Raw genomic sequence first — 15,593 nt, forward strand, 5'->3', positions numbered from 1 at the left:
CAAAAATATTGAAAGATTAGGTATTATTTATTTATCGGCCATTAGAATTTAGACACGTAAAAAGTAACAGATACTAACTAAGTATCTATTGACACCAAATAATCTTTCTTTTTATAAATAATGTTGGCAACGCTTAAAATCTATGAAATGAAAACCGCAATCCGCACCATTACTTGCAAAACCAATAACAATAAATCAAACATCGCCGCGAACTCCGATCCTCTGCTGTGATCCATTGGTTTGGATTTATTTTCCTGTCTTTCAAAGTAAACTACATATAGTACTTAGAAATAGAGATATAATACGTAAATAGGTCTAGGATAACAACTAATAATAATAATATTATAATAAAAACAAGTAATAACTTTAGATAAATAGGTAGGTCAATATGTTGCTACGCAGTGATTGTACAGGAACTCTACCTCAGGTACAGCATCAGAGAACAGGTCCACAGGCGCGTTGCCGCTCCTTAAAACTAAAAAGTACCCTTACCATGACTTTTTACGTTTGTTGTCAAAACGTAAAAAGTCATGGTAAGGGCCCAATCAGCGCCCCTAGCGGATTGCGTCGGAACTTGGAAATTGTATAGGCCAATACGTAAACAAATACCAAAACAGTCATATTTGTCAAAACGTAAAAACTCATGGTAAGGGTAAAGGTAACTTCATATTATCAGCCGGCAATGTCGGTATTCACGGCCTTCCACTGAAATGAAAAAAAACTGCTTCATGCTAGAAACTCAGCAATGGTCTATCCCCTGTGGAACATAATGTTTCTCCCACATTTCAAACGATATTATATTTCGTGTGGTGTGGTTTTGGCTTTTGATTGACAAGAATAAACACAGAAACTTATTACTTACCCCATGATGCTAAATGTGTAGAAACTCGAGCATCATTCGGACCTTACGATTGTGTAGATTAGACATTAAAATGTAGAAAAGTTTATATGATATTTTTCGATTTAGCTGGGTGTTTTCTTATTTTGACATTTTGAAAAAAAAAATGTATGAGAATGTCATACATTCTCATACATTTTTTTTTTCGTTTTCTAGCATTATTTCCTTTATATTAAAAAGAAAATTGACCGCGCTCGAGCATGTCCAGTGATCGATTTTTTTGACTGTGCATACCCCCCGACATAGAAAGTTCAGTTATGGTTTAGGATACTCTACAGGGTGTAAGGTATCTCCCATATCTTAGTATGACGCGCTAGAGATACTCCCGAAATTCCCCTTGGGCTCCCCAACTATTATCAAACATTTAAAACGTTACAATTATGCAATCAATCATATTAGCTCTCTTATTTGCAGGATACATTTTTTCAACCATTTGAGAACGTTATTTCTCTAGCTGTTATTTTTCTTGCTTTATTATGCTAGATTGGATTACATACAACGGCTGACAACTACAAAATTCCTAATTGGAAGCGGTTATGTAAATTACAGAAAATCCCCTGTCGGGCTGTCTGCACGTTAAATCTAGGCACGTTTATTTACCTGCTTGGTATATCACTGATAAAAGTACCATGAAATAAAGATTAGGATCTGTTAACAAGAAACGACAACTTAGAAGTTAATTTTCATTTGCTTTAAGGGTACTTAAATCCTCGCGTGGAACTTCTTTATTATGCTAGTCTCTAGCATTAAAGCCGCCCTCTTTGATATTTTTACTCATCTAAGGCTAACCATAATCACCGGTTTTCATTAAGCGAGAATACGATCAAACGTTACCCTATTGCAAATTTAATGTTTAAAAATAAATAGGTTTTCTGAAATGTATATTAATTAACTAAAATTAATTATGCATCATACGATGATATTTTTTTCATCTTGTGCTAAGGGTGTCCGGAATAAATTGTCGGCAAAAAACAACAGGGTTTGTTTGTTTCAAGATGTTTTCTTTTCTCGCCATTGTTAAGGGAGATTCGAGAATTATACAGGGTGAATTTTTCAAGTGTCAATGTATTATTGCACCACAGGATAGTATCGTTTATAAGGATCAAATTCTGTGAAGTAATGATTAATGACAAACTGAAGAAAACGTATCCGTTTAAAGGAAAGTGATATTTTAAACCTTTAAGGGGACGACAATTTTAACATACGTTAAAAGACCGTTACGTCTTAGACCTTAGGGGAAGCGAAGCATCCGTGACTGATCTCGCCAAATGGGACGAAACTCCTATCTCTTACCGTTCGACTCAAATATTGACAAAATATTGATCCAAAATAAAAGTTGAATTTTCACTTCAAAGACCAATCCGTATTGAACTTTGAAGTCAATATTGGCAGTTGCTTACACGACTGACTCATACGCACTTGATAAGATAAAGTGAACGTTATAGTAGGACTACTTGGACAGTTTCAAATCTGGATGACAATAATTTAACAAATATACTTACCTAGGCTTGAATCAATCAATTATTAGCTTGAGTTTTTAAAACATAAAGCTGTAACATGCGACGTAAAAATATTAAAAATTATCGCTAACGTCCCACATATTGGCGATAACTTTACGCGCAAACGCACGATCCACGGTCAAGTTATGCCCTTTGCAAAGTACGTGTACATGTAACTAGATGGCGTTAGTTGTGCGTGGAACAAAAATATCTCGATTCTTGGTAGTATCGCATTTGTTGTAACCGACACGTTGTGATAATAACGAGTCAACTCACTGACCTTGGAGCAAAAAAGAGAAACAATCTTAATTCCGACTGCGATGTTTTCTTACTCAAGAATATTAATAAGGCGATTCATTCTTAGAAGCTGATAAATCGTAGCTTGAAGCATTTTTGGCGTGTGTGGCGAAACTAGTGACAGGATGGTCGGCGAAAACACGCTTTATGTAGCTAAGTACGCGTACATGTTCATGTGGCTTTATAGAGTCACTTATGTCCGGCAGATGTTTAATTCTGTATTTTTTTATTTAGGTACTTACGAGTAAACACCTACCAGCTACGTGTCTACTTAAGTCCGTCACTAAACCATGTTTGGCTACCATGCTGCCAAAGCACCTGCCTTTCACAAGAGGTAAAAAGTAGGAAATATTAAGAAAATATAAAGTGTTTACGTATAAGTTCATCTACCTAAAAGGAAAAATGTAAATAATATTACTTATTTTAATTTAAAATAGTAGACGGGCCCAACCAGGCACCACATTAGTAGCAAACCGAGTTTAAGTACGGTCTGTACGGCACGCAGCGCACAGCATTTGGCCTCTCAGCGGGTAGTCTGCATACATTTTAGGGTTCCGTGAGCAATACAAGGAAAATCATTTAGCAAACTCGTGATACCACGCTCACATCGCATGAGCGCTAAAATCTTTCATGTTTCTTATTATTTTTGTACTTTGAAAAGTTGTAGGATACTTATAACTGTTGTTTTTGTAAAGGTAGAGACACCAAGGCCTATTGTATTTAACTTACCGTAAGAACTGCCATTTCCCCATATTTAGTGAAACGTGAATTGACTAGATACCTACATGAATGTTTTTGTTTATTATTGTTATTTTATCGTCGATTTTCTGGAACTATACGTATCTATCATAATAAATAAAACGTATACGGCTAACCTTACTTTACTCTACTCCGTACGAATTTTCTCTCTGGTTGAAAAAGGCCGTAAAACTCCAGATATAATTTAAAAACGTGTATTTACCTACTGTCGTTAAGGAATTATTTTTAAACGTCGATAAGTCATTAGTAGTACTACTTACTTGTAGCGCAATTAATAAGTTGAGCGCATAACCCTATCGTTTAAGTTTTAAAGTAATTATTGAAAGGTGGTAGAGCCACATGACTCAACCGGGGAAATACCACCGTTACAGCTCCTACACCTATGTCTACTTTCTAGCGTTAAGCAGTTTTTGTGTCTCAGTGGAAGGATGTGATGCCGGCTTACTTATATTACCAGGCGACTTCCACAGGAGCGCCAATCCCGGTTTCAGGTGGAATCTATCTATACGAAGTTGATCACAGATGTCCATGGGCCGCAGTTAAGTTACTATCAGGTTGTCTGCAAGTTCCTTTTTTTTACTCCTGCAATCGGATGTGATTAATTTTCTTGAAAAAAAAAACACGAAACATTTAATTATTATAGAGAACCGAGAGTGAATTCGTGCGCACACCACCCTTTTAATTTTGTTGCACACAACACAACACGCTACGAAACGAATCCCAACATTAGCATAAAAAATTAAACTTCAACGTCGAACCCTCGCTCGGCGCAACGCGAGCGTTTCGTCCCTTCGTACTTTTTGTAACGCCACATCCTGCCAAACCCATCCTAAGGCACTTCACTCACTACCGACTAGAAGCGAGGTCAGAGCGAGCTTATATTTTAATGCCAAATCAACTGCTGCAAATAATATAATTTGGTTTTTGGAAGTTAAAATTAATGAAAAAGATAGGACCAAGTCGTTGACATAATTAATGAACAATATCATAATTTGTGAACGAATAAAAAAGACAAAGATTAGCGCTCGTCAATTGTGTAAAAATTTATTGCGATTTTTTGTTCTGCAAATTTATCAGCGATAGTATTGTTTACATACTAGTTATGCGGCGAGTGCACAAAATATCGCGTCACTTTACTTCTTTTGGGACGCTTTTTATATCCCCTGTTATTTTCGCACCCTAAACTATAGTCTGTGGATCCATTTTGTTCACAGTCAATCGTAAAACTGAATGCGGGCAGAGAAGCATTATGATGAAGTACCCATGCTATGGCACCGCCTTGTCGTTACTTCGTCGTAGAATAATAAGTTACTTTATTAACCGTTACTTTTGAAATTCAATTGTTATACAGCATGTTTATATGGTCGTCCAGATGGTTCGTTCGTTAAAATGAAGTAATAAAAATAAGTAGGTAATCAATGGAGTAATGAGGCCTTATACCATCGTATTATAATGTCTTTTATAAGTACTGTTTGTTGCTTTACCTCGAACAACCATTAAATTAAAGGCTACAAAGGTAGCCCGACTACTAACAGTTGTGTAATGACGTCATAAAAGTATCCTGGAAATGGCCAAATCGGACGTGTGAACATTCACTTGCTTCGTCATTGTAAAGTTTGATATTCAAAAGTATACTATAACTCCTTACGTTTGGGACTATAGTCAGTTAAGACTTCGTTTATAAAATTCTTTCGCTGAAAGTTTCAATTAAGTTATGCCGGTTTTGAGGTTTGCCCAATGATATTTCATTGGGGAGAATGCGGCATAAATTTACCCGTTCGAAGTCTGTGAAATATAAGTTAAACTTATTAAGATACTGTTTTGTTTTTTAAATTTACCTTTCTTTGCGTATAAACTACTTGCGTTTTTAATTGTACATAGAATACATTTTTTTACATAGAAGAGAAACCTCATATGAAAATACTATAGTTTGAAAATATTGAGTTTTGTTGCTCAAAATACGAAAACCGTTCGTACGAAAACGTCTTGGTAAAACAATTGCCTATTGTTATTTAATTACGCTGAATAATTATATATTTAACCTAATTATTAGTACCTATATCAATGCGCTGAACATAATTAATAATGCTGTTGCCTATAAATATAAATAATATTGTAGTCGCCCTTAAATGTGGAATAAGGCTCAAATGTGTTACAAGATGAACAAATTGTTTTCAAACTGATTTCTACTCATCATAATAATTCAAATAGAAAAGCTTTTAATAAAAGGCGAAACTACCTACCTAAATAATAATATCCTTTAATTAAAAAAAGTCTTAAATGATTACAGTGTGCTGCGCTAAATTTGTTTGGCAAAGGCTGTATAGCAATTTGGCAAGTTTCGAATTGCTTTTTTTCTTGGCCACCGAGCATTTGAAAGGCAAATCATACACATACATACTAGTAGATGATTTAGATACTTAGAGAGACTAACATAGTATGTGTGTGGGAAGTGCTCACAGCTGTGACGCACGAAAATATAGAAAATATCGGGTTAAGTTAATAACTAACATTGCGTCAGACGGTTCTTGGATGTGCTTCAGAACGAACGGCAGTCGAAAAAGTACACAAGTACGACTCAACAGTTATAATAGGATAGTTTATAGTAGGTAACTGAGCCAGGATATCGGCGGGTTTTCTAAGTAATGATAACATTGACACTGCTTTCGACGTTGTTAGTCACTTTACGGCATTAAGGGACCTCATCCTTAATTCGCATCAACTAATTTCAGTGTGCAGGGATGAGAGATGAGATGTAAGGCAGATGAGGCTGGCTGGCTGTTCATCATGAATTGAATTGTAACACGATTTACAAAAGAACTAGATATACGACAAACTTATTCAGACTATTGAAAATTGAAATGTATGTATCATTTTAAAGATGGTGTAGTATGCAACCTATATAATAAAATAATGAAACACGTGTTGATGATTATAACTCTTTATTGCGACTGCCTGATGTAATCTAATTTAATATTTATTTTTGCATATCACGGACGCTAAAGAGGTTGTGCTCAACTTTCGCATAAAAACATGATTGTTCCAACTTTAAACATCTCCAGTGATATTCTAAACCACTGATAAAGAAAAAATACAGGAATATAAAGAGAATAATATAAGGAATAGTGGTAAATAGATTCTAAAACGCATTAAATTTAATAGGCACGATGAAAATATTAAATATGCTATAGTAAGTACCTACGAGACTAATTCTGATAGTTACGATTATAATATGGGGGAATTAAATGACATTTACTCAAATAAACAATTTAACAGATTATTGTCTTCGATAGGCAAGAATATAGACGAATTCGTATTCTTAAGTATCATAGGAGCTATGTTTATTTTATCAATTTGGTTACGTGCAGATAAAACGTAATGGCCAGCGTCCCAGACTATCCCATTGCAGGTTCCATGACAGAAACACACAGTATCTAACCTACATAGTGATTACGTACGACCCCGATAAACTGACCTTACTCAAGAAACTAAAATCAGCTCGTAAGAACGTAAGTCGATGTTCCATATTGTAAAAATATATGTATCTACCTATAATAGAAATGAGCAAACATTATCTGAATGTGTGTTCAGCCGCGAATCTGCATACATAGTCACGATTGTTTTAAATAGGTCGAGAAAGGTGATTCTCATACTTAATTTATAATCCATTTATAACAAAAACAATGCAATTATTATAAATAAAAAATACAAATATTATTTTATTGAATTTATACTCATTTTCCTAAATTCATTACTATTCATACTTAATTTTTCTAAATTCTTTTTGTCCCCAGTATCCCCGTCACAAATATAATAATAATTATTTTCTATAGAGATAACTTTTTACGGACGTTTTCTATTTTATGTTCTTTTTATTTTGTTCATGTTTGAAAGAATTGATATAATTATTTTACGGTCTGTAAATATGCGATAATGAATAATGGCTTTGAAATAAAATAATGATTTGTAGTAGAATATAAAAATTAAGAAAAATGTTAGAGTACCTACAATACAATTTTGAAGATTTATAAACAATTTTTGATGTAATGAAATTTGATTATATAAATATATTTTACATCTTTTGGTTCTAACTAAAGCATATTGTATTGTAACATTTTTTGTACTTTTAGATATTTCATAATAATTATAAATCTTACATTATTGTAAATATTAGATGTAATGATTTATAGCTGTGAATGTAATAATTATATGACACGTTTATTAATTCCGTAGTTATACATATGCATCTATCTTCTGACGTATTGTTTATAGCAAATGCCTTGAGGGAAGTCCCACGTTCGAATCCGTTTTGTGTAATATCTTTTTATTATAGTTGGTTACAAATCGGAGGATTATATTGGTAAATTCTAGTTACGTGAGACTAATATAAGAGATTGTAAGGCAATATGTTGAAATATGAAAACGATATCCTAATAAAAGTAACACTAAGATAAGCTATTTTATCACATAATAAAAGCTATAAGGAGATATAATGAATGGACTTTGTGTCATTAGCGAAACCGTTTCTAGTCTAAATGGTTACACTCGGAAATCGAAAATTAAAGAGGGAGCAGTGCACATGGCGATCTATCAAAACAACAAAGCCGATTGGTGTGGTGACGTTCCACCCCGGTGATATGTACGTCGTACTACCTAAATGCCTTATGTACCTACACCGCTAGTTACTACTTCATGACTACTCCGAGCTCAGTGTGTACTGCAATGCAACGGAAAATATGCGTGTTTACCAAAGTCGTTTTGGTAGAACGGTGTCGTGTGTTGCGTCACGTTAAGGAAATTGATAGTGCGCCGAGGTCGACGTGACTAACATAACGTGAACTTTGTGTTTTATTGTGCCATATTTCAACAGTGATATAATTATTTAAGTGTAATTGTGAGGTTTAATATCATGGAATCCATTTCTCCCTGTCCCCATATTCCCCGTGGAGGCCAGACAAATGTACGACGCCACGACACGAAATGCGCCCGATATAACCTTGCTATACTGAGTGAGTATGTTTTTTATTTAGAACGACTGACATAACTTCTTGTTTGACATTAAAATAACGTCAATATAGCTTTTATCTACAATAATAAGGCATATTATATCAAAAATAACGATATTTAAGCTCAAAACACATAGAAAACAACATAATTACTCGTAGTAATAATATTGAACGTCATAACGAGGTTCAGTCCACAAGATGGCGGCGAGTGGGGAGAGGGCGCCCAGTTGGCCAGGTGCTGCCGCCGCGTCGAGTTCGGCGCTATAGCTAACTAAATAGGTACGCAGAGTGTTGTACATTTAGAACGTTCACAATGGCTACCGCGAAAGACACGTCTACTTTCTTTCTGGAGGCAGATGCAAAACAATTTGACAGTGTATTGAAGTTATACCCACAAGCGATTAAACTAAAAGCTGAATTGAAAACAAAGAAACCCGAGGAACTCATAAAATTGGACAATTGGTAAGTGCGAACGTCTTTCAGAGGAGAAAATGCGGCCGTGGCGTGTCAATGAACTTGTATTGTGTGTGTATCCGTGCAAACTGATTTGATAGCTACCTCCCTCGCGGACTGCATCTCTAGTCCGCGGACGGCTCATTAAAATCACTGCGTCACGTGGGATCGATGTCAAATTGACACTATCGTTTTTCCTGAAGTCAGTGTGGGGGAAAATATCGTCGCGCTTAGGCGTTATAAAATGGTGGCTGTCCTTATGTATCATCGTCGGAATGCGTTAAGTTTTAGTTACACTTTTATGAGTCTTACATGGCAAATTCATTGCAATCCCTGAATAAACAACAGGGTAGGCGAGACGAAATAATTATTATTGTATATCCAGTAACTCGTGGCTTGTAGATAAAACAATGCTTTGTTGAATTCAACTTACATCCGCTCAAAATGGTGACTTGCCATTTGGCTTTGTAATAATGTTTCGTTATTATTTTGCCTTCTTTTAATTACTGGCCATAATTAACAATGCTCCAGCATTGTGATGCGCACTCGTGGTCTTAAATTCTAGAATATTTTCATTTAAAAATTTAATTATGTAGGTACAGTGAGTCATCCACTTTGTACGTCCACCTACTTTTTAGTTTGTCGATTTCTTGGTTTGTTGTACATGTAATATTACTTTAAAACAAATCTTTATTTAAAAAAATGATGGAGTATCTTTTTCTGTACATATTTTACGGTATTTCGAACAATTTTTTATTCAAGGTCAAGTACATTTTGGGCTATTAATGCGAAGAGTTAGGCGCGAAAACTTTAAACTGGGGAGAGCTAAATTAATGAATCCTAAAAAGTAATTACTGTGCTATATAAAAATAAATATTCATTTAATTTAAATTATCAATATTTATTACTACCTTCAAATGAAAATAAATAATAGTACTTTTCTATTAATTACCAAGCTATTACATTATGCTTACATTGGATTCAATTTGGTATACTTATACAAATTTAAAAATTCAAATAGTGCTGTGTCAAGTTACACAAGAAATTTTAAGTCTAAATGAATATATTTCCACTTTTAATTTGATTTTATTTCTTAATTTTACTATGAGGAGGTATAGTAGTTTATTTAATATATTTATGCAATCAGCAGATGAACTTCATTCTTATACCATCTAAATTCTAAGAGGTAGCACAACATTGCTAATTATGATGAAATTTAGAAATTACATTAAAACATTTATTGATAGTACGAAATTAGAGCTCATATCTTTTGAAAATGTATGTAACTCAGAAAATCTAATATAGGTAGTTGTTTGGGTTGAGTTCAACAAATATCGGTCACAGAGACAACTATGCCACTGTTCTATGAATACAATACACAATACAAACATATTGATTCCAAATAGATGTATGTGGAATGAAATAATTTAAAATACAATTCCTATTATATTCTATGTACACTTCAGTGGATAATGTAATAAATAATTCCACCTATATTGCATTCAGGTCTTAAAGATGTAGTGAAGCTAATTTAATTTAAACTATTCCCATTTTAACAGTCCTCATGGGTCATGGATTAATAAATATATTATTGAGACTCAGTTATAATCCATATATGTGTTTCATAAATTTTGTTAACAATATAAATATGATCTTTTTTACTGAAAGATAATGGTCATATTTGGAGACAGACATTTGGTAGTAGAAAATTAATAGTCTATAGGAGATAGGCATTCCCAAAATCCTGAGCTGTTTCCATTAAGTAATATTCTATTCACAAATGTAGGTAACACAATTAGGTGTTAATAACATTGATAGACAATTACTGCAATAAATTACAGTCATTCACCTTCAGTTTCACACGTAGAGTGAAAACAAAAAGTTCGTCCTTATAAACATGTTTTGAGACCACTAATGTGATGTATAGACTTGATCTACTGTTATGACTGTTATGTGCATTCAATATTATGTATATCAAAAAACCTATATGATGTACACAATCCTATGTATTTTAAACAAAGCTAAAACCATCATGCTGAGGCAGTATTGTAGAAGATGAAACATTCTTTAAGTGTTTAGTCTTATTCAGAATAACGAAGAATCATTAATGATAAAATGCCATAATTATATTCAAAATAAAACCAATTTATGAACTAAATTGTGACAAAGCAATATTTGTTTTTATGATTGAGATTATAATTCCTAATTATCAATTAATCTGATATTTGTAATGTTAAGATAACTAAGTGTCATATTACTTATTGTTTATTTGTTATCAGTATAAACAATGGTTTTTTATCATCATTTCAGGTATCAAAATGAACTGCCGAAGAAGATCAAATCGCGGGGTAAAGATGCGCATATGATACACGAAGAGTTGGTTCAGCTTATGAAATGGAAACAAGCAGTAAGTTCATATAATGGCCAAAACAAGGAGCCAGACATTCCATTTAACATTTCATGGTCATTGTTGTCTATTATGTCCATAAATAATTTGAAATATAACTGGTTTTAACAAAAGTTAGTTTAAATAACTCCCTGAAGAATAAGCTTAAATAACTCTCAGATTTCTCTTTAGCTAGTTGTTTAGTAGTAGATTAGTACCATTTTAAAACTTTTATTCGGCATGTAACATGATTAGAGAAGTTCAAAATAGTCCTGCATAAAAATGCTAGGTGGTGGTACTGTGGTAAAAATAGGTGTACTCGTAGTACTGGCTGTAAGGTTTCTGTGATAGACTTCAGATGTTCTATCTATTCTATATGGTGTTGGTAATGCTCATTTGTTACTTCAATTTAAAGGAATTTTATATACCAACTCTGCAAACTTGTTCCTTTTATCTCACCATTGATGTGCAAAAACTAGTATTGTTTATGTTTATCCATTAACAAGATCAAAGATATAATTTAAAGAGACTATAAATATAATTTATCGTTTATAACATCAATATTTTAAAACTGAATATAAAAACATTAAAAGTTTATTTGTTTCGAGATATTACTATCTGGAAATTCATTTTTGGAAACATTACATTATTTTCTTCTTAATACATAATTTAATGTTTATTTTCGTTGCAGAGAGGAAAGTTCTATCCACAGTTATCGTACCTCATAAAAGTGAACACGCCCAGAGCAGTTATGCAAGAGACAAAGAAAGCCTTCAGAAAACTGCCTAACATTGAATCAGCAATGACTGCACTGAGTAATTTGAAGGGCGTAGGCACGGCGACAGCATCGGCCCTACTCGCAGCGGCCAGCCCCGACATAGCACCCTTCATGGCCGACGAGTGCTTACAAGCTATCCCCGAAATGGAGGGTAGCGACTACACTGCCAAGGAATACCTCAATTTTGTAACCCATATTAAAAATGTCTGTGATAGGTTAAATAAGGTAAGTTTAGATCTTTAAACGATTGACTTTTGCAATCCTAGTAATTGTTTTGAGTATTTATTTGCCACTACAGCCCATGGACATAGATTATCCAAAAATACTTATATTTTCACTTGCTATATTTAAAACCTATCATAAAATAGCAAAATCTTATTTATTTCATTAAAAAACACTGAGAACCAGTGTTTAACATATTCATTTGACTTCTCCTTAGATATATAATATTAGCCAACAGGGATTCACTTGTGTTAAAAAATTCACCCTGTATTTTCCCTTAAATTTTATGTTACATAGGTAATAAATAGTACTGAATTGATATAGTACCTTTATTCAAAGATATTTTATTTGTAAAAAGAAATAATCTGTATGAAAATTTCAATCATGTTATCGTCATTTCCAGCAAACCAGCATGGCTAAACCTCAAATGACCGTAACATAAATATTATAAACAGTATTAGCACGTGGATATTTTTGTTCTATTGTTTGAAGTCATAATTCCATAGGCATGGAACAATACAATAGCGTCAAGCCTTGAACACAGGGCTGAGCTAAGTATCCTCTTGTACCACTTAAAGGTGGAGAAAAATATTATTTTGTCCGCCACCGCCTGTGTATGACACCTTCATTGTGGTGTAGATAAATAAAACCTAAATCTAGATGTAAGTTGCACGAATGACTAAATTAGCAATTATCGAAATATGGATGAATGCTCCCGTTCATCCATATTTCGATATATGTTGTTAAATCAGTGTGTGCATATGCAATACAGTAGGAAACTCTTTATTGTACACCAAACTAAAAGTAACAAATTCAAATTAAAGATAACCTTAGGTACAATTGGCGGACTTATGATTAAAATAGAGATCTTTTCCAGACAACCATTAAACTGTTGCAAGAAAAGCAAATTAATTTATAAATTGTATTTTGTCACAGGAACAAAACGGCTGCGGCAAAAAGTGGTCACCGCACATGGTAGAACTCGCAGTATGGACACATAATATAGTTTCGGACTTGCAGCCAGAATTACTAGGCAAGGAACCCAACAACTTGACGGTCACTCCAACGAACGGCGGTTCACCACTGCCACCTAGTGACGAAAGCAATCTTGAACCACCTTCTACAAATGGCAATGGTAAGTGATCTAAGAATTGATTAAGATGATTTAGTGGGTTACAAAAATAAAAACTGATTGTGTAGCCTGATAGTGTCCAGAAATTCGTTTATTTATTGAACCACAGACACCTCTTAAACAATTATCTCAAATATTTATATACTAAAACCAACTCATTTAATTCTTAAACTAGATGGCGCTGGTTACAAAAAAATCTGTGACATATCGACGCACATTTCCGTCCCTCTCTAAAACACGTTTATCTATTTTACCAAACATGCCAAATGAAGTATAGCTAGTAGAAATAATTCTATTAGGTAGTATTTTAAGCTAAGTGTTATAATTATAGGCAAACTCGTGGACTCAGTGAACGAAGACACAACGACGTCGTGCACGGAAGACTCAATGGACGCGAAAGCCGCGTCGCCCGCCACACCCGCCTCCCCCTCCGACAACTCAGACTCCGCCTTCAGTACGCCGCGCGCCAAACGGTATGTTTTTAAAGGAGTTTTGTTTATTTGTACGAATTTTATTACAAGTTGGTATATAGGACTTATCTATGTAGCAGAGGTGGAGAAACTCCGATGCCCTTTGCTATAACTTCGTTTTACTCAGAAAATAATGATTTTGAGCCAAATTAACCATTATTAAACATCTTTAAAAATGTTATTTTGTTAATGTTTAGGGTAGTTACTTTTCATTGGACTTATTGGTGATATAGCCAATTTTAGTTTCCTGACACATAATCTAGAATTTATTTATTAGGATATGTATTACTTAAAATTCCCCTATTGCTTAGCTTAATGCAGAGATCTGGATTACATTTCTGATTGAGCAGAACCTAATAGAAGAAAATCTAGTTTTTTTAATATGTCTATAGCAATTGCAATGAATTTTAATGTCTTATGCAAATTATGAGTGTGTAGTGCTTATTTAATAAAATAATATTTTATTGTTGCGTAACAGACAATTAGAAGAAGCAAGTTCAGCAGAAGAGAGCTCACTGGGCGACTCGTGCGACGCGCCCGTGCCCGTGGCCAAGAAGCTGCGGGAAGCCACCCACTGACACGCGCACTACCCACCATCCCTCGTGCGCCTATAAATAGCTTTCTAGACTAAAATATTGTACCTAGGTAATTTATTTTTCAATTCCGTTTAATTTTAACTTAGCCTTAAGTTTTAAGAGTACCGGTCGATTTTGTAAGTTTTATAGGGTAATTGATAATTAATTAATTAATTAATTTTGGATGCGTTTCCATGGACTCACCGGGCGCTCCTCGAGTATGAGATTGTACAATATTCGCGTGTGTGTTCGGGAGCGGCTCGCGTTAGGGCCTAGTGTTAGTTTCGTTTGTAATAATTTTAACGTTTGAACGTCGCATCCCGCGTGACATTCCAATAATTGTAACGAGTCGAGTACGTTGGCGGCGAGGGGTCAGCCGGACCAGGAACCAGACGGACGTTGCCGTCACTCACCATTGCCTTATGACACAGTCTGCCCGCAGAGTTTAAAGTTTATATGCAACAAGATAATACAAAGGTCGTGTTACCCGGGCGCCGGGACACGGGCCCACAATGTAGTTTTTATTGAACAAATATAAGATATTAATTTTATAATGTTGCCTTTTTCATTGATTCCTCATTCCTAAACATAAAATAACAAACTATACAGACAATCAAAACCCACCTTTATTTCACTACATGATACATTTTTTTGTAAACCCAAACAATACTTACATAAAAAATTTAAAACAGTATTATTACTACTACATTACTGTTTGTCTTACACATATGAAGTCAATGTATTTTGCACTTAAGGACGTACGCTGAAACTTGTGCGGATGCATGGCTGCTCCAGACATCCAACGCTGAGCCCGAAATACATAGCATTGACGATTTGGAGAAGAGTTTGAAAGGTGACCCGCTATGTGCGTCCGCGTCACTGGTAAAAAGCCGGCGCAAAAGCGCGGTACTCATAATTTATCAATACAAACGCGAACACCCATTCGCGTTAGTTTTAGCGTACGACCTAACTATAACTCTACACATTTCCGCATAGTTGAGGAGTAAAGTAGTATAAATAAAATTTAATTTATAGGTTTTGGATATTAAGTTCTAGATTACAAATATAGGCGATACGAGTTTACATTACATAAATATTTATTCGCTTTTCTCGTCTTG

At 34.3% G+C, this 15,593-nt stretch overlaps 1 protein-coding gene across 4 annotated transcripts; it reads left to right on the forward strand.

The window, feature by feature from the left end:
• Positions 1–8,157: 8,157 nt before the first annotated feature.
• Amun (protein amun) lies at positions 8,158–15,029 on the forward strand. Of its 4 annotated transcripts, none has more exons than XM_073075981.1 (6): positions 8,158–8,462; positions 11,223–11,319; positions 11,990–12,301; positions 13,235–13,433; positions 13,762–13,903; positions 14,379–15,029. In XM_073075981.1, exons 2-6 carry the CDS (start codon positions 11,275–11,277, stop codon positions 14,476–14,478), a joined length of 798 nt encoding a protein of 265 aa, XP_072932082.1. In that variant the 5' UTR covers positions 8,158–8,462; positions 11,223–11,274; the 3' UTR covers positions 14,479–15,029. The 4 variants fall into 4 exon arrangements, with proteins under 4 accessions (XP_072932082.1, XP_072932083.1, XP_072932080.1 ...); XM_073075982.1 differs by lacking the exon at positions 8,158–8,462 and adding an exon at positions 8,556–8,738; XM_073075979.1 differs by lacking the exon at positions 8,158–8,462 and adding an exon at positions 8,572–8,921.
• The last annotated feature ends 564 nt before the right edge of the window (positions 15,030–15,593 follow it).

The sequence above is a fragment of the Epargyreus clarus genome, unplaced genomic scaffold (assembly GCF_041222505.1).
Source record: "Epargyreus clarus isolate Ecla_fem2 unplaced genomic scaffold, WU_Ecla_fem_2.2 ptg000008l, whole genome shotgun sequence".
NCBI lineage: Eukaryota > Metazoa > Arthropoda > Insecta > Lepidoptera > Hesperiidae > Epargyreus > Epargyreus clarus.